This window comes from Aotus nancymaae, unplaced genomic scaffold (assembly GCF_030222135.1).
Source record: "Aotus nancymaae isolate 86718 unplaced genomic scaffold, 86718_ANA_hifiasm-v0.15.2.pri h1tg000028l, whole genome shotgun sequence".
Taxonomy (NCBI): Eukaryota; Metazoa; Chordata; class Mammalia; order Primates; family Aotidae; genus Aotus; species Aotus nancymaae.
This window is the reverse complement of record NW_026988441.1, coordinates 28134779-28152940: the sequence shown is the minus strand read 5'-3', so window position 1 is coordinate 28152940 and position 18162 is coordinate 28134779. Positions and strand designations below refer to the sequence as shown.

At 53.4% G+C, this 18162-nt stretch overlaps 1 protein-coding gene across 1 annotated transcript; it reads left to right on the top strand.

The window, feature by feature from the left end:
* The first annotated feature begins 2198 nt into the window (after positions 1-2198).
* On the top strand, positions 2199-8302 carry GTPBP3 (GTP binding protein 3, mitochondrial). The gene is made up of 10 exons (XM_012443634.2): positions 2199-2236; positions 2379-2603; positions 2945-3192; positions 3306-3392; positions 3482-3684; positions 3901-3973; positions 4070-4213; positions 4368-4533; positions 6293-6571; positions 6736-8302. Exons 2-10 carry the CDS (start codon positions 2551-2553, stop codon positions 6959-6961), a joined length of 1479 nt encoding a protein of 492 aa, XP_012299057.2. The 5' UTR covers positions 2199-2236; positions 2379-2550; the 3' UTR covers positions 6962-8302.
* The last annotated feature ends 9860 nt before the right edge of the window (positions 8303-18162 follow it).

The following is an 18162-nucleotide window of genomic DNA, read 5'->3' as shown; positions in this document are numbered from 1 at the left end:
TTGCTCTGTTGCCAGGCACCAGACTGTAGCGCAGTGGCGCGATCTCTGCTCACTGCGACCTCCGCCTCCTGGGTTCAAGCAATTCTCCTGCCTCAGCCTCCCGAGTAGCTGGGACTACAGTCGCGTGCCACCATGCCCAGCTAATTTTTGTATTTTTTTTTTAGTAGAGACGGAGTTTCACCATGTTGACAAGGACGGTCTTTATCTCTTGACCTTGTGATCCGCCCGCCTCGGCCTCTCAAAGTGCTGGGATTACAGGCGTGAGCCACCGCGCCCAGCTTCATACATAAATGTTTCTATGTCTCAGGTCTACATAGGACGTAGTAGTACTAAAACATTATTTATTTATTTATTTTTGAGACGGAGTTTAGCTCTGTCGCTCAGGCTGGAGTGCAGTGGTGCAATCTCGGCTCACTGCAACCTCCGCCTCCCGGGTTCAAGCAATTCTGTCTGTCTCCCGAGTACCTGGGATTACAGGCACGCGCCACCACACCCAGCTAATTTTTGTATTTTTAGTAGAGATGGGGTTTCACCATGTTGGCCAGGCTAGTCTCAAACTCTTGACCTCGTTATCTGCCTGCGGTAGCCCCCCAAAGTGCTGGGATTACAGGCTTGAGCCACCGCGCCTGGCCCTCACATTATTCATTGTTTATTTGAAATTCACATTTAGTTGGGTGACCTGCGTTTTATCTGGCATTCGGCCAACCCCTGACCATCCTGAGTAGCCCAGTCTGTTAGACTGAAAGAAAGCCCACGGAGGGTAGGGGCCAGGCTCCAGGTCTGGTTCTCAGTGCGAGCACACAATGGGCACTTGCTGTATACTTGTTACAGATGAAACAACTAGAGAATGGCAGATGGAATATGTCATCTTTTGTTCCTATTTTACAGCTTAAAATATTAAAGCCTCGGCCGGGCGCAGTGGCTCTAACGCCTGTAATCCCAGCACGTTGCGAGGCTGAAGTGAGTGAATCACCTGAGATCAGGAGTTTGAGACAAGCCTGGCCAACAAGGCGAAACCCTGTCTTTACTAAAAATATAAAAAATTAGCCAAGCATGCTGGCACACGCCTGTAATCCCAGCTACTAGGGAGGCTGAGGCAGGAGAATCGCTTGAACCCGGGAGGCGGAGGTTGCAGTGAGCTGAGACCGTGCCACTGCACTCCAACCTGGCGACAGAGCGAGACTCCGTCTCAAAAAAAAAAAAAAAAAAAAAAAGTCTGGATAACATAGTGAGATTCCCGTCTCTACCAAATATATATATATATATATATATATATTTATGCACACAAAAAAATTAGCTGGGCGTGTTAGCTCGAGCCTGTGGTCCCAGCCATTCGGGAGGCTGAGGCGGGCGGATCCCTTGAGCCCAAGAGTTGGAGGTTGCGAGAGCCATGATCGCGCCACTGCACTCCAACCTGGGCGACGGAGTGAGACTGTTTCAAAAATAAAATAAAATAATAAAGTAAATAAAAATATTGAGCAGGGCAAGGTAAGGGAGGGTTAGAATGCTATTCTGTCCGACAGATTTTTCTCAACGCGCAACTGCGCCGCCCGCCCGCTCTGATCCAGAACCAGAGAATCGGCCGTGCGAAGGCGCTCCCAGAGACCCCGCCCAGCCAGTGCCTGGAATTCCACCATCAGCGCTTTATTCCGCGGTTCAGTGCTGTCCTGGGTTAACCTGAAAGCAATCTCCGAGGCTTCCCTTTCTGGCTTTCGGGGAGCCTGAGACTGACCGGACACTTGGCTCTGCAGGTGCAGACTGGGCCAGAGAGAGAGAGAGAGAGAGAGGGCCAAGCCAGTCCACAGTGGAGAGAGGGCTGTGCTGGGGGCTCCAGGAAGACTTCCTGGAGGAGGGAATCTTGGAGCTAGGCCTTGAAGATGAGTTTGTCAAATGAGAAAGGGCATCCGAATCCGAGGGAACGGCAAGAGGCAATGCTGGGGAGGGGCGAGAATCTGGAGAGTTCCGGGAAAAGCAAGTAGGAATCTTTCCAGAAGTTTGGGCAGGATTTTCCCTGGGCCAGGTCGTGGGTTCTCCAGTACTCATCCCTCTCGGTAACTGAGATGCTCTGAATCTTCCAGTCTGAACCTGGACGCAAAGAGGTGTAGTCCCTCCTTTCTTGAACGGGAAAACTAAGCTCACATAGGTCCTTGCCAAGCCTAAGGCTGCAGAGTGAGCAGATGGAAAATGCGGGACTCAAAGCCTCACCTCGCTGTAATTTGCACCGCCCTGTGCCAAGGTGTGTCCTTTCTTCCATTCCTCGTTCCTATTGTCAGCCTCGCTGCGCTAGGACCCTAAAAATTCGGTCTCATGTTGCCCAGGGAACAGCATTTCGCTACCCCAACCTCCATGGAGCCCCCGCCCTCTCTCCCTTGCACCAGCCAATGGAAGCGAAGATCTTCAGACTGTGGGCGGGACGTATCCTAAGGCACCCAATGATGGTCGAGAATCGTTGAGCACTTTACTAGTGGTGCCGCGGAGTGGGCAGGGCGTCCTGCCCAGACTTGAAGCCACACAGGCGAGTCGGGCAGGCGGGTCGCAAGTTGTAAATCCATGTGGCGGGGGCTTTGGACCCTGGCGGCCCAAGCGGCACTTGGGCCTCGCAGGTGGGGCTACGGAGGAAGGGTGTGACAGATTGGGGTGCTGCTTGGACCCCAAACCCACTCCCCGGGTTTTAGGGGCCCAATTCCCTGCGGAAGAGGACTCATTCTCGTTCTTTCCTGCCTAAATCGTCCATCCCCCTGCCGGAGAGCCCACATCTGGGTCTCCTTCTGGCCTCAGAGTCCCTAATCCGGTCACCCTTCGGCCTTCAGAACCTCCAATTTGTGCATCCCCCAGCTGCAGTACCCCCCCACCTGGGGCATCTCGCGATCATCGAGCCCTTGGTCTGCTTGACACTGAGGCTGAGGCTCCCAGATGCGCTAATTCGCCTCCCCTCCGGTTCCAGACTGTGCACGCGCAGGAGCAGCGGCGCACCAGTCCCCGGCTCTGGAGCCACCATCTTCGCGCTAAGCTCCGGCCAAGGCCGCTGCGGCGTCGCTGTGATCCGGACCAGCGGCCCCGCCAGCGGCCACGCCCTCCGGATTCTCACGGCATCTGGAGACCTGCCCCCGGCTCGCCACGCCAGCCTGCGCTTGCTCAGCGACCCCCGCTCTGGGGAGCCTCTGGACCGCGCACTGGTGCTCTGGTTCCCAGGTGAGGGTCCCCAGGTTTCGAGCCTCCTGTAGGTCCCATCACCCAGTTTCCCCCTTCAAGGAGTTTGCACTGCCTGTACTGTCCTCCTGACTGTCAGCTGTCTGCCACATTAGGTCCCAAGAGTTTCACCGGTGAGGACTGCGTGGAGTTCCACGTGCATGGAGGCCCGGCAGTGGTGAGCGGTGTCCTGCAGGCCTTGGGTGAGTTGCAGCCTTGGATGAGATGTTTGGTCCTCCCGATGGGCCTGGGTGGGGTCCAGGGGGGCTCTCAGACTGGGACCTTTCTGCAGGCAACGTGCCAGGGCTTCGACCGGCAGAGGCGGGCGAGTTCACCAGGCGGGCGTTCGCCCATGGGAAGCTGAACCTGACCGAAGTGGAGGGCCTGGCAGATCTGATCCACGCAGAAACCGAGGCGCAGCGGCGGCAGGCCCTCAGGCAACTGGACGGGGAGTTGGGCCACCTCTGCCGTGGTTGGGCCGAGACCCTCACCAAAGCAAGTCCCCCATTTGTCCATTCCCTCCCTTCGAGACCTCATCTGTGCAACCCCTGCATGAGACCCCCTCAATTCCTCATTCATTCCCTTCGTGAAAGCTTCTGGCCTATGAGCTGCCAATCTGGCCCCTGAAGCCAGGCTGGACCTGGACAAATTGGGTGTGGGACGGTGGGTTTCTGGGTGCACACACCACCTATGGTCTCCCTGCCCTGCCAGGCTCTGGCCCACGTGGAGGCCTATATCGATTTCGGCGAGGATGACAACCTGGAGGAAGGCGTCCTGGAGCAAGGTGGGTACCTGGGGGTGGGGAAGGAAGACGCCTCGTGTTTCACACCCAAAGGCTCGCCTCACTGTCTTCCCTCTGCCTGCCTTCCCTCACCCACAGCGGACATCGAAGTACGGGCACTGGAGGTGGCCCTGGGCGCACATTTACGAGATGCCAGGCGCGGGCAGAGGCTCCGCTCAGGGGCGCACGTAGTGGTCACTGGACCCCCCAATGCCGGGAAGAGCAGCCTAGTGAACCTGCTCAGTGAGTAGAGTAGGAGGTGGGGAGGGGGCGGGGCCTAGTGCCAGGGGTGGGGCCAAGAGCTGGGTAATTGAGTTCTTCAGGTCTAAAGGGGGTAGAACCTGGGGGAGGAGCTCCCTTGTCTCCACCCTTTCCTCTTCCTCTGACCCTCTCCCAGGTCGGAAACCTGTGTCCATCGTGTCCCCGGAGCCAGGGACCACCCGTGACGTGCTGGAGACCCCAGTCGACCTGGCTGGATTTCCTGTGCTGCTGAGCGACACGGCTGGGTTGCGGGAGGGCGTGGGGCCGGTGGAGCAGGAGGGCGTGCGGCGTGCCCGGGAGAGGTGGGCAGGCAGGGTGTTGATGGGAGGGGAACGCGGGGCCCTTCCTCTGCCTTTTTTCCCTGTTGCGTTTATTTTTTCATTCTTCCTGAATCAGAGAACCTGCTAAAACTCTTGCAAGCAGGGATCTCAGTGATTTGGTTCTTTCTTTTTCTTTTCTGAGGCAGAGTCTTGCTCTGTGGCCCAGGCTGGAGTGCAGTGGCACAGTCTCAGCTCACTGCAAGCTCAGTTTCCCGGGTTCAAGAAATTCTCCTGCCTCAGCTTCCCGAGTAGCTGGGATAACAGAAGCTAGCCACCATGCCTAGCTATATATATATATATTTGTATTGTTAGTAGAGACAGGGTTTCACCATGTTGGCCAGGTTGGTCTCCAACGCCTGACCTTGTGATCCGCTCGCTTCGGCCTTCCAAAGTACTGGGATTACAGGTGTGAGCCACCGCGCCCGGCTTTTTTTTTTTTTTTAAGACAGAGTTTCGCTCTTGTTGTCCAGGCTGGAATGCAGTGGTACGATCTCGTCTCACTGCAACCTCCGCCTCCTGGGTTCAAGTTATTCTGCCTCAGCCTCCCGAGTATCTGGGATTACAGGTGCCCACCACAATGCCAGGCTAGCTTTTTGTATTTTTAGTAGAGACAGGTTGCACCATGTTAGCCAGGCTGGTGTGTAACTCCTGACCTCAGGTGATCCACCTGCCTCTGCTTCCCAAAGTGCTGGGATTACAAGCGTGAGCCACCGCACCTGGCCAGTGATTTGGTTCTGATGAAGTCCTGCCCCTGGCCCTCCCATGCTTGGCCTCATCCCTAAGCTCTCCGCCCACCCCACTCGTTCCGCCCCGCCCAGCCCCCTCGTGCTCTGTCCCGCCCTGGCATGACGCTCTGTCCCTAGCAGTCTAGCCCGTCCCCTGTGCTCTGACCACCCCCTGCACTCTGCCCGCCCCTCGTGCTCTACCCCGTCCCTGTGGTGTGTCCGGCCCCTCGCTCTGCCCCGCCCCTCACAGTCGCCCCACTCCCAGTGCTATACTCAGTCCCTGGCACTTTGCCCCGCCCCCTGTACTGTGCCCCACCCCTCTTGCTCTGCCCAACCCCTGTGTTGTGCCCTGCCCTATTTGCTCTGCTCCTCCCTCTGCACTGTGCTGTGCCCCGCCCATTTTGCTCTGCCCCGCCCCTCTGCTGTACCCCACCCCTCTTGCTCTGCCCCATCCCTGCGCTGTGTGGTCCACTCCTCTTGCTCTGTCCCCCACCTGCACTATGCCCCGCCCCTCTTTCTTTGCTCCACCCCCTGCACTGTGTCCCGCCCCTCTTTCTTTGCTCCACCCCCTGCACTGTGTCCCGCCCCTCTTTCTTTGCTCCACCCCCTGCATTATGCCCCGCCCCTCTGTCTTTGCTCCACCCCCTGCACTGTGTCCCGCCCCTTTCTTTGCTCCACCCCCTGCACTGTGTCCCACCCCTCTTTCTTTGCTCCAGCCCCTGCACTGTGTTCCGCCCCTCTTTCTTTGCTCCACCTCCTGCACTGTGTCCCGCCCCTCTTTCTTTGCTCCACCCCCTGCACTGTGCCCCGCCCCTCTTGCTCTGTCGCGCCCCCTGTGCTGGCTTGGGCCCCTGACAGTCTGCTGGACCCCTGGTACTCTACTCCTACCTTCCCTACCTCACGCTCTGCACCTCCCCAAGTGCTCTGCCTGGCCCCTCTCACTGTCCCTCTGCCCAGTGCCTTCTTCAGTTGCTCAACTTGGGACCCCCGCTCAGTTGACCTCCTTGCTCCCCCAGGCTGGAGCAGGCTGACCTCATTCTGGCCATGCTGGATGCCTCTGACCTGGCCTCTCCCTCCAGCTGCAACTTCCTGGCCACTGTCGTAGCCTCTGTGGGAGCCCAGAGCCCCAGTAGCAGCAGCCAGCGCCTCCTCCTGGTGCTGAACAAGTCGGACCTGCTGTCTACGGAGGGCCCAGGTCCCGGTCCTGACATGCCTCCGCACCTGCTGCTGTCCTGTGTGACGGGAGAGGGGCTGGATGGCCTCCTGGAGGTGCTGAGGAAGGAGCTAGCTGCAGTGTGAGCCCCTCCCACCCCTAGCCTCCCCTGGCCCAAGTTCAAGTGTGGGCTGGCTCATGCCTGCCCAACTTCAATTTCTGTACTTACAAAATGGGAACAACCATTTCCCCTTCAAGGGATGGTTGCAAAAGATCAGGAGAGACCATGTCTCTTGTCTCTTCCAGGTGTGGGGACCCTTCCACTGGTCCCCCACTCCTGACCCGTGCAAGGCATCAGCACCACCTCCAGGGCTGCCTGGATGCCCTTGGCCACTACAAGCAGTCAAAAGACCTGGCCCTGGTGGCGGAGGCGCTGCGGGTGGCCCGGGGGCACCTGACCCGGCTCACAGGTGGAGGGGGGACCGAGGAGATCCTGGACATCATCTTCCGGGACTTCTGCGTGGGCAAATGAGGGGATCCAGGGAAGTCACACCAGGCTGCGTGGAGACCCAGGAGCCTCGGGGATCTGGAAACAGCTTAGCTAAATGGGCTTCTCATTCGCCCGGGCAAGAACGTGATTGTCAAACAATGAAGCAACACAGCACAGGGGTAGTGAGCTCCCTGCAGGGGCCTCGCTGGAGATTGAGGCCCTGGAATGAGGCTGAATGGAGGTCCTGTGGGACGCTAGATGCTGGGGGATCCGGGTTGGGATGGAGATAGGAGAATCCCAGGGTTTTTGTTTCATTGTTTTTAATTTATTTTGCAAACACCAAAGGAATGTAAAAATACTCAGGTGACCTAGACGTGTTTTTTGTTTTTGTTTTTTTTTTTTGAGTCTCAATCTATCACCCAGGCTGGAGTACAGTGGTGCGATCTCAGTCCACTGCAATCTCCACCTCCCCAGCTTAAGTGATTCTGCTGCCTCAGCCTTCTGAGTAGCTGGGATTACAGGCATGTACCACCATGCCTGGTGAATTTTTGTTATTATTATTATTTTTTGAGACGGAGTCTTGCTCTGTCGCCCAGGCTGGAGTGCAATGGTGTGATCTCAGCTCACTGCAACCTCGGCTTCCCGGGTTTAGGCGATTCTCCTGCCTCAGCCTCCTGAGTAGCTGGGACTACGGGGGCCTGCCACCATGCCTAAATTTTGTATTTTTAGTAGAGACGGGGTTTCACCATGTTGGCCAGGCTGGTCTTGAACTCCTGACCTCAGGTGATCTGCCCGCCTCAGCCTCCCAACATGCTGGGATCACAGGCGCGAGCCACCGCGCCTGGTCCCAGAAGTTCCAACGTGGAAAATTTCCTTAGCCCTTCTCCAGTTGCCATGGTTTAATGTGTGTCTTTCCAGAACTTTCTCTGAATGTTTGGTTACTTGTGGATGTACCTGACAAATATGTTTGTTTTGTGTTTTGTATATAAATGGTATTGTCTTCATCGCTGTACAAATCGTTGTTGTTTAATTCATCTCAGCTCCAGGTAAGGTTAAAGTTTTCTTTAAAATTTATTTATTTAAATGTTTATGGATGTGGGGTCTCACTATGTTGCCCAGGCTGGTCTTGAGCTCTTAGACTCAGGCCATCCTCCTGTCTTGGCCTCCCAAAGTCTTGGGATTACAGGTGTGAGCCACTGTGCCTGGCCTTATTTATTTTTCAGTCTTTAGTCTTTTTTTCTTTTTGTGTGTGTCTGTGTGACAGTCTTGCTCTGTCGCCCAGGCTGGAGTGCAATGGCGCGATCTCAGCTCACTGCAACCTCTGCCTCCTGAGCTCAAGCCATTCTCGTGCCTCAGCCTCCCAAACAGCTGGGATTACAGGTGTGCCCCACCACACCCGGCTAACTTTTGTATTTTTAGTAGAGATGGGGTTTTGTCATTTGTCCAGCTCCTGGCCTCAAGTGATCCTCCCGTCTTGGCCTCCCAAAGTGCTGGGGTCACAGGTGTGAGCCACTGTACCTACCCTTTTTAAAAGAATTTAAATTTATTTATTATTTTATTTTTATTTTTTTGAGGTGAAGTCTCACTCTGTCCCCAGGGCTGGAGTGCAGAGGTGCAATCTCAGCTCACTGCAACTTCCACCTCCCAGTTCAAGCAATCCTCCTGCCTCAGCCTCCCAAGTACCTGTGATTACAGGTGCCTGCCACTACACCCAGCAAATTTTTGGTATTTTTAGTAGAGATGGGGTTTCACCATGTTGGCCGGCTGCTCTCCAGCTCCCGGCCTCAAGTGATCCGCCCATCTTGGCCTCCCAAAGTGCTGAGGTCACAGGCATGAGCCACTGCACCCACCTTTTTTAAAATAAATTAAATTTATTTATTATTATATTTTATTTTATTTTATTTTTTATTTTTATTATTATTTTTTTGAGACGGAGTTTCGCTCTTGTTACCCAGGCTGGAGTGCAATGGTGCGATCTCGGCTGATTGCAACCTCCGCCTCCTGGGTTCAGGCAATTCTCCTGCCTCAGCCTCCTGAGTAGCTGGGATTACAGGCACGCGCCACCATGCCCAGCTAATTTTTTGTATTTTTAGTAGAGACGGGGTTTCACCATGTTGACCAGGATGGTCTCGATCTCTTGACCTCGTGATCCACCCGCCTCAGCCTCCCAAAGTGCTGGGATGACAGGCGTGAGCCACCGCGCCCGGCCCCTATTACATTATTTTTATTTTTTTGAGGTGGAGTCTCACTCTGTCGCCAGGGCTGGAGTGCAGGGTCGCGATCTTGGCTCACTGCAACCTCCACCTCCCGGTTCAAGCGATGCTTCTTCTGCCTCAGCCTCCCGAGTAGCTGGGATTACAGGCGCCCACCACTACACCCAGCTAACTTTTGGTATTTTTAGTAGAGATGGGGTTTCACCATGTTGGCTAGGCTGGTCTTGAACTCCTGACCTCATGATTCGGCCACCTTGATCTCCCAAAGTGCTGGAATTACAGGCATGAGCCACTGCGCCCGGCCAAATTTATTTATTTTTTACTCAGTACCTCAATTGATGAAAAATGTAGTATTAGTCTGGACATTTTGCCGCTTCTTTTTTTTTTGACAGGGTCTTGCTCTGTTTCCTAGGCTGGAGTGCAATGATAGTTCACTGCAGCCTTGAACTCCTGGGCTCAAGCAGTCCTCCCACCTTGGCTTCCCAAAGCACTGGGATTACATGTGCAGGCCACAGTGCCCAACCTTGCCTCTTGTATCTTTTTAAAAATGTTTAATTAGTTCAATTATTCCTTAATTATTTTTGAGATAGGGCCTCTCTCTGTTGCCCAGGCTGAAGTACAGTGCCACAGTCGTGGCTCACTACAGCCTCAAACTCTTAGCCTCAAGGGACCCTCCTGCCCGGGCACCTCGAGTAGTTGGGGCCACAAGCATGCACTACCATGTCTGGCTAATTTCATATTTTTTATAGAGATGGGATTTCCCTGCGTTGCCCAGGCTGGCCTTGAACTCCTGGACTCAATTGATCTTCCTGCCTCAGCCTCCCAAAGTGCTGAGATCACAGGCATGAGCTATCACACCAGGCCAACCTCATGTATCTTAAAAATGACTGGCAATGCCGGGTGTGGTGGCTCACGCCTGTAATCCCAGCACTTTGGGAGGCTGAGGCAGGACAATCCCTTGAACCCAGGAGATGGAGGTTGCAGTGAGCCATTGCACTCCAGCCCAGGCAACAGTACAAGACTCCATCTCAAAAAAAAAAAAAAAAAAAAAAAAACTGGCAAGAACTAGGGGCCTTTCTCCCTTTATAAGTGTAGGGTCCAGCCCTACTTGGGTCGTGGGTGTCCCCTATCGCTGTGTTAAGGCGCTGGATCCGAGAAATAAGACAGGACACAAAGGATAAGAGCAGCTGGGCTCCGGGGGCCAACGCCACTTACAAGCGGAGATAGGCGAGGCCCCCGAGCGTTCAGGGGCATCTGTGTTTATTTGGCACAGGTGTGGTGGGGGGAAGGGTAGTGAGTGAGGCCATCTTGAAGATAGTGATAGGGTCAAGACAATCACGTGAGCAATAAGCTAAGGGACCACCCCCATTAGGTCACTGAGGCAAGGAGGGTGCGGTGTGCAGCATCGCTCATCTAGGGGCAGGCAACTTCTAAGGATTTCCACAGGAGGATGTTTTGAGCCAGCACAGTAGCAACAGAGCTGACAGGGTATACGGCTACCAGGGCGCAATTGTACCGGAGGGGTTTTAACCCCTCAGAAGTTCTCAGGATTGCCGGCCTGAGGCCAGCTTTCCATAAGAACTGGATGCAAGATACTACAGCTCCCTTACAGGAGAAGTGGTTCTTGCTCCAAGCCTGCCATACAGAGGGCATTTTTATGATGCTGATCGCTGCTGCCTGGGCCAGACTGCCATGTGGCACATGCCACTGCTGGCAGGGTCACCACCGCCTGCACCAGAGATTCTTGTCCCGGTATGGCTGTTTTCCCTAGTTCATGCTCTGTGCCGTGTCTGCTCTTGACACTCCTCCGACTACAAACTAAGATGTAATTATATAAAAGGATTATACAAAAGGAAATGAATGAGCAGTAAGATATTCTTCAGACACTAATTGTGGCGGGGGTCTGCTTAGCTCTCCTTCCTCGGTGCCCAGAAGGGGGATTACCCACAAGAAGCTGAATATTTATTTATTCATTTACGCCATGAATATTTATCAAACTCCTGTGAGGATCCAGCATCGTAAACATCATTGTATTGAATCTTTGCCACAGCACAGTGCTGTGGTTCCAGTTTTGCAGAGGAGAAAACAAGCTCCCAGGAGTAGCTGCTTCCCGGAGTTCCCCCAGCTTTGGGGATTGAACACAAGTTTGTTTGACTCCAAATCTGAGTTTGCTGAGTGCCTCCTGTGCAGCAAGCAGGGTGCTGGGGTCACAGAGGGGAGCAACAGGCATGGTCCCTGTCCAGAAGTGACAAGAGGCCAGGTGTGGTGGCTCACAACTGTAACCTCAGTACTTTGGGAGGCCAAGGTGGGGAGATTGCTTGAGGCCTGGAGTTTGAGATCAGCCTGGCCAACGTGGTGAAACCCCTTCTCTACAAAAAGTACAAAAATTGGCTGGGCGTCAGTGGTGCATGTCTGTGATCCCAGCTACTCAGAGGCTGAGGAAGGAGAATCGCTTGAACCCAGGAGACAGAGGTTGCAGAGAGTGGAGATCGTGCCACTGCACTCCAGACTGGGCGACAGAGCAAGACTCTGTCTCAAAAACAGCAACAACGAAGAAGCGACAGGAGATCATTACAGTGAGGCCTGATGGCTGCTTTTTTTTTTTTTTTTTTGAGATGGAGGCTTTGCTTTGTTGCCCAGGCTGGAGTGCAGTGGCGTGGTCTCGGCTCACTGCATCCTCTGTCTCCTGGCTTCAAGCAATTCTCCTGCCTCAGCCTCCTGAGTAGCTGGGACTACAGGCGTGCACCACCACGCCCAGCTAATTTTTGTATTTTTAGTCGAGGTGAGTTTCACCATGTTAGCCAGGCTGGTCTCAAATACCTGACCTCAAGTGATCTGCTTGCCTCAGCCTCCCAAAGTGCTGGGATTACAGGCATGAGCCACTGCGCCCGGCTGTTCTGTTTTTCTTTAAGTAAAGATGGGGTCTCGCTATGTTGCCCAGGCTTGTCTCAAACTGTTGGCTTCAGGTGATCCTGAGACCTCAGCCTCCCAAAGTGGCAGGATCACAGGTGTGAGCCACCGTGCCTGGCCACTGTGATGGCCGCTTTGTGAGCTTATGATGAGAAGACGTGACCTAGTCACTAGCTACCCTGGTGTTAGGGTAGCTGCCTGGCAGAGGTGATGAGATCTGAATGGTGAGGACTCCGGATGGAGGAGACTGAGCAAGACGTCCCAGACAGAGGCCACTGAATATGCAAATCCCTTCATATGCAAATCTCACTGACATTTCACTGCATATCCCACTGATGTGGGAACTACATGGTGTGTTCAAGGAACAGTGAGGTGATCAGGTTTTTTGTTTATTTGTTCACTAGGTTATTTTTTTTTCTTGAGACCGCGTCTAGCTCTGTCTCCCAGGCTGGAGTGCAGTGGCATGATCTCGGCTCACTGTGACATCTGCCTCCCAGGTTCAAGCCATTCTTCTGCCTCAGCCTCCCGAGTAGCTAGCTGGGATTACAGTTTTGTGCCACCATGTCTCGCCTTTTTTTTTTTTTTTTTTTTTGAGATGGAGTCTTGCTCTGTCACCTAGGCTGGAGTGCAGTGGCGCGATCTCAGCTCACTGCAACCTCCGCCTCCTGGGTTCAGGCAATTCTCCTGCCTCAGCCTCCTGAGTAGCTGGGATTACAGGTGTGAGCCACCACACCTGTCTAAGTTTCGTATTTTTAGTAGAGACAGGGTTTCATCATGTTGGTCAGACTGGGCTCGAGCTCCTGACCTTGTGATCTGCCTGCCCCTCGGCCCCGAAGTGCTGGGATTACAGGTGTGACCCACTGCACCTGGCCCTTTTTTTTTTTTTTTCCTTTGAAACAAGGTCTCTCCCTTTCGCCCAGGCTGGAGTGCAGTGGCTCAATCATGGCTCACTGTAGCTTCCACCTTCTGGGCTCAGGTGACCCTTCCACCTCAGCCTCCTGAATAGCTAGGACCACAACCACCACTCTCGGCTAATTTTTTAATTTTTTCATAGACAGGGTCTTGCTATGTTGCCCAGATTGGTCTCAAACCCCTGACCTCAAGTCATCCGTCCACCTCAGCCTTCCAAAGTACGGAGACTACAGGCGAGAGCCACCGCGCCCAGCCAGAGGTGGTCAGAGTGGGTGCAGCAGAGGGAGGGAGGAGAGAGAGGAATGAGACCATCGGAGGAGTCATGAAGGGGTCTGACAGGCAGGCGTTCATCTGAGATTCTTGGGGGAGCCTGACGTGGCGGGGACCGACCAGCAGAGGGCGCGCCGCGCTAACAAAGGCGGTCCCTGGTATTTCTCCCATCAACGCTGCCGGTGCTCCCCTTTGGCGGATCCAGGCCTCCACACTCACCTGGTGTCGTGTGAATGGTTAACTCCCCTTGATACAGGTGGAAACTGAATCTCAAAGAGAATCAGGATCTTTTCTGGAATCAGAAAAAGATCTACTTCCAGTGGTTGAAGGTACAAACTCTCTGGTTTCAGAGAACACAGAGCCAGGGAGACATCAGGACAGATGGAGGCACAAAAATATAAAAATAAAAAAGGGCTTGAGGAGGCCCGCAGAGTTTCTCCACCACCCAACTAATGGAGACTCCAGGGCCGGGCGCGGTGGCTCATGCCTGTAATTCCAGCTCTTCGGGAGGCTGAGGTAGGCAGATCACCTGAGGTCAGGAGTTCGAGACCAGCCTGACCAACATGGAGAAACCCCGTCTCTACTAAAAATACAAAAATGAGCCGCGCGTGGTGGCACACATCTGTAGTCCCAGCTATTCGGGAGGCTGAGGCAGGAGAATCACCTGAACCTGGGAGGCAGAGGTTGCAGTGAGCTGAGATCGTGCCACTGGACTCCAGCCTGGGAAACAGAAAAAGAAAAAGAAAAGGATCTCCATCTCCAGTAGTTGAAGATAGAAACGCTCTGGTTTTGGAGAACGCAGAGGCTGAGAGGCATCCCGGGTAGACAGAGGGCATGACAAGGGCCTGAGGAGGCCCCCAGAGTTTCCCGACCACCCAACCAGAGGAGACCCCGGCCCGATTTTATTTACAGACTTCCTGACAATATGTCACGGTTTGTTCATTTCCTTGCTTGTTCAACAAAATCAACGAATTGGGGCGGGAGGGACGGTGGCCTGAGTAGAAAGGGTCACACCGTGAGCTGAGTCCACAAATGTTACTATTGCCCCCATCAGGAAACCAAACCGATGCCCAGAGCAGAAAGGCAATAATGCGGGTCCAGGGGTCAGGGTGGGCTGGCAGTGGGGAGGGTCCTGAGGGCCCTCAGGAGGGGTGAGCTGGGCCTGTGGCTGGATGGGGTTGGAGATGCTCTTTGGACAGGATGCTGGGGCCCCGCCTGCCTTCCCCAGGGCCCTGGCACACAGCTGGCCCGAGGTCCTTGGCCACAATACTTTTTTTCCAAGAAGGGTGAGGTGGTTTGTGGGAATCAGCCATGGGGGTTATTTATAGAGGCTGCAGGAAATCCCCAAAGAGTCTGGGATTCGGCAGGCGCTGGGATACCTCAGGGTCAGGAAGAGGCCCCGATCCGCCAATTGCTCGACCCCCACCCACTGTATTCAGTCCCCACCCGGTTCCTGAGAAGCCATCAGCCTGGGAGAGTCAAGAGCTTTAGGGTCAGGGCTGGAAAGAGGGAGGGATGAGGCTAGCAGGGAGGTTTCCAAAAGGCGAAGCAAGGGCTATATCTGGGGCATCAAGAAGGGCTTTCTGGAGGAGGGGGTCTCTGGAGCTGGGCCTCAGAGGAAGAAGGGTTCATTCGGCATGAAAAACACAAGGTCACAGCATGAATTAATGCATCTTGAGTCTTTTAAAGAGAATTATCCTCCAGGATAGCAGGAGGCAAGAGGGGAGTCACAGATGTGCTAAGGAGCTAGACTTTGTTCTAAGGGTAATAGGGAGCCATGGAGGGTGTGTGAGCAGGAGATGGGCTTGGACAGAGTCTGTAGTGGAAAGACCCCCCCTGGACCAGCACAGGAGCCATACCAGAGGCCATGGCTAAGTGTGCAGGGGCTGAGCCAGGGCAAGGTTACTGGGGTTGGTTACAGGGATGATGATGGCTCCTGGAATGCTCTGGAAGGCAAAAACTGACAACAGATCAGAGGCCTGTGCCCACATACCTGGAGTGTTTAGAATTATTATCATTATTTTAGAGACAGGGTCTTGCTCTGTTGCCCTGGCTGGAGTACAGTGGTGTAATCTTAGCTCACTGTAGCCTCCAACTCCTGGACTCAAGCGATTCTCCTGCCTCAGCCTCCCAAGTAGCTGGGACTGCTAAAAGCGCACACCACCATGCCCAGCTAATTTTAAAATTTTGGTAGAGATAGGATCTTGCTATGTTTCCCGGGCTGGTCTCAAACTCCTGGGCTCAAGAGATCCTCATACCTCGATCTCCCAAAGCACTGAGATGATAGGCATGAGCCACCATGCCCAGCCCTAATAAAACTTTATTTACAAAGACAATGCCTGGTCTTAGAATTATCATTATTACACCCATTGCTTGGATGAGAAAATGGAGGCTGGGGTTGACTGAGCAAAGATTCAAACCCGGGGATGTTTGGCTCTGAAATCCTAAATCAGGTCTTCTGGGGTGGCTAGGACTGGCTGCATCAAAGCCTAAGGACTCTGGGCTTTGAGTCCTTTTCAAAGAACTAAAAAGTCCAGGATAGTAGGAGGCAAGAGGGGAGTCACAGACGTGCTAGGGAGCTAGAATTTGTTCTAAGGGCAATAGGGAGCCTCCAGCCCAGCCTGTCTGGGCAGTCTGGTAGGGCTGACCCCCCTGCTCTGTCTTGGCGGAGCTCCAGCTGAATGTTTCCTGCAGTGACCATCTCTCACCCGTGTTTCCGTATCCCGGAAATATCGCTCCTTTGTCCCTCCAGACTAGCCTGCCCTAAGCGTGGCGCTGCCAGCTCCGGGCTCCTTGTGAGTCATCTGTCCCAGTCCAGGACCCCAGAGGATAGACTGGGAGGGGATGGAGGGGATGGGAGGTGTGGGAGAGACAAGCTGAGATCCTAGACAGCAATTTTTTTGTTGTTGTTTGCTTTTTTTGAGACAGAGTTGTGTTCTGTCATCCAGGCTGGACTGAAGTGGCGTGATCTTGGCTCACTGCAGCCTCCGCCTCCTAGGTTCAAGGGATTCTCCTGCCTCAGCCTCCTGAGTAGCTGGGATTACAGGAATGCACAACATGCTTGGCTAATTTTTTGGTATTTTTAGTAAAGACGAGGTTTCACCATGTTGGTCAGACTGGTTTCGAACTCCTGACCTCGAATGATCCGCCTGCCTCGGCCTCCCAAAGTGCTGGGATTACAGGCATGAGCCACCGCACCCACCCTAGACAGCGATATTAAGTCTGTTTTTCCTGACAGCTATTGGCTTTGTGTCCAGAAGTTGTGTTTTTTTTTTGAGACAGAGTCTTGCTTTGTCACCCAGACTGGAGTGCAGTGGCTCGATCTTGGCTCATTGCAGTCTCCACCTCCTGGGTTCAAGTGATTCTCCTGCCACAGCCTCCTGAGTAGCTGGGCTCCCGACTAATTTTTTGTATTTTTAGTAGAGACGGGGTTTCACCATATTGGTCAGGCTGGTCTCAAACTCCTGACCTCGTGATCCGCCCGCCTTGGCCTCCCAAAGTGCTGGGATTACAGGCGTGAGCCACGGTGCTGGGCCATGTCCAGAAGTTTTTGCTTGTTAGAGATAAAGCCCAGGAATGGGGTTACTGAGTCAAAGTGTTTGTGCATTCATTCATTCATTCATTCATTCATTAGAGACAGCGTCTTGTTCTCTCACCCAAGTTGGTGCAGAGTGGTAGAATCGGAGCTCACTGCAGCCTCCAACTCCTGAGTTCAAGTGGTTCTCCCACCTCAGCCTCCCAAGAAGCTGGCACTACAGGCACGCACCTCACACCTGTTTTTCTTTAAATTTTTCATACAGATGAGGTCTCACTATGTTGCCCAGGCTGGCCTTGAATTCTGGAGCTCAAGCAATCCTCCTACCTAGGCCTCCCAAAGTGCCGAGATTACAGGTGTGAGCCACTGTACCCAGCCTGATTTTATTAGGTATCGCTAAAGTAGTTTCTGGAAGGGCCATTACAGGGCTTGAATTTCTACCAGTCTTGTAGGAAAAGGCCGTTTTTTCTACATCTTTACCTGCAGTGGGTGTTGGCTATTATGGCCTTAAAAAGATGTTTTCAGGCTGGGCATGGTGTGTCACACTTGTAATCTCAACACTTTGGGAGGCCGAGGCAGGCAGGCAGATCATGAGGTCAGGAGTTTGAGACCAGCCTGGTCAACATGGTGAAACCCCGACTCTACTAACTAATGCAAAATAATTAGCTGGGTGTGGTGGCAGGTGCCTGTAATCCCAGCTACTTGGGATAAAACCCCATTCCTGGGGCTTTATCGCTAACAAGTAAAAATTTCTGAGGCAGGAAAATTGCTTGAACCAGGGAGGCAGAGGTTGCAGTGAACTGAGATCGTACCGTTGCACTCCAGCCTGGGCGACAGAGTAAGACTCCAACTCAAAAAAGAAAAAAAAAGACATTTTTCCAATCTGCTAAGTGCAGTGTGATATCCCTACGTTCTTTCAATTGGCTTTTCCCTGACTACTGGCTAAGGTAGTGGTATCAGTGAGCCAAAGCGTCTTTAAACTGGACACTGCTGCCTTTTCTGGAGAATTACTTGCAAATCTAGAATTTTCTTTCTCTTCTTCTTTTTTTTTTTGTTGAGAAAGGGTCTCCCTCTGTCATCCAGCCTGGAGTGCAGTGGCGTGATCTCAGCTAAATGCAACCTACACCTTCCAGGGTTCAAGAGATTCTCATGCCTCAGCCTCCTGAATAGCTGGGAATACAGGCATGTGCCACCACGCCTGGCTTTGTATTTTTTGTAGAGACGGAGTTTTGCCATGGTGGCCAAGCTGGTCTGAAACTCCTGGCCTCAAGTGATCTGCCCACCTCAGCCTCCCAAAGTGCTAGGATTATAGGGACTACAGGCCTGTGCCACCATGCCTGGCTAATTTTTAAAATCTTTCGTAAAGGCAAAGTCTCACTATGTTGCCCAAACTGGTCTTGAAC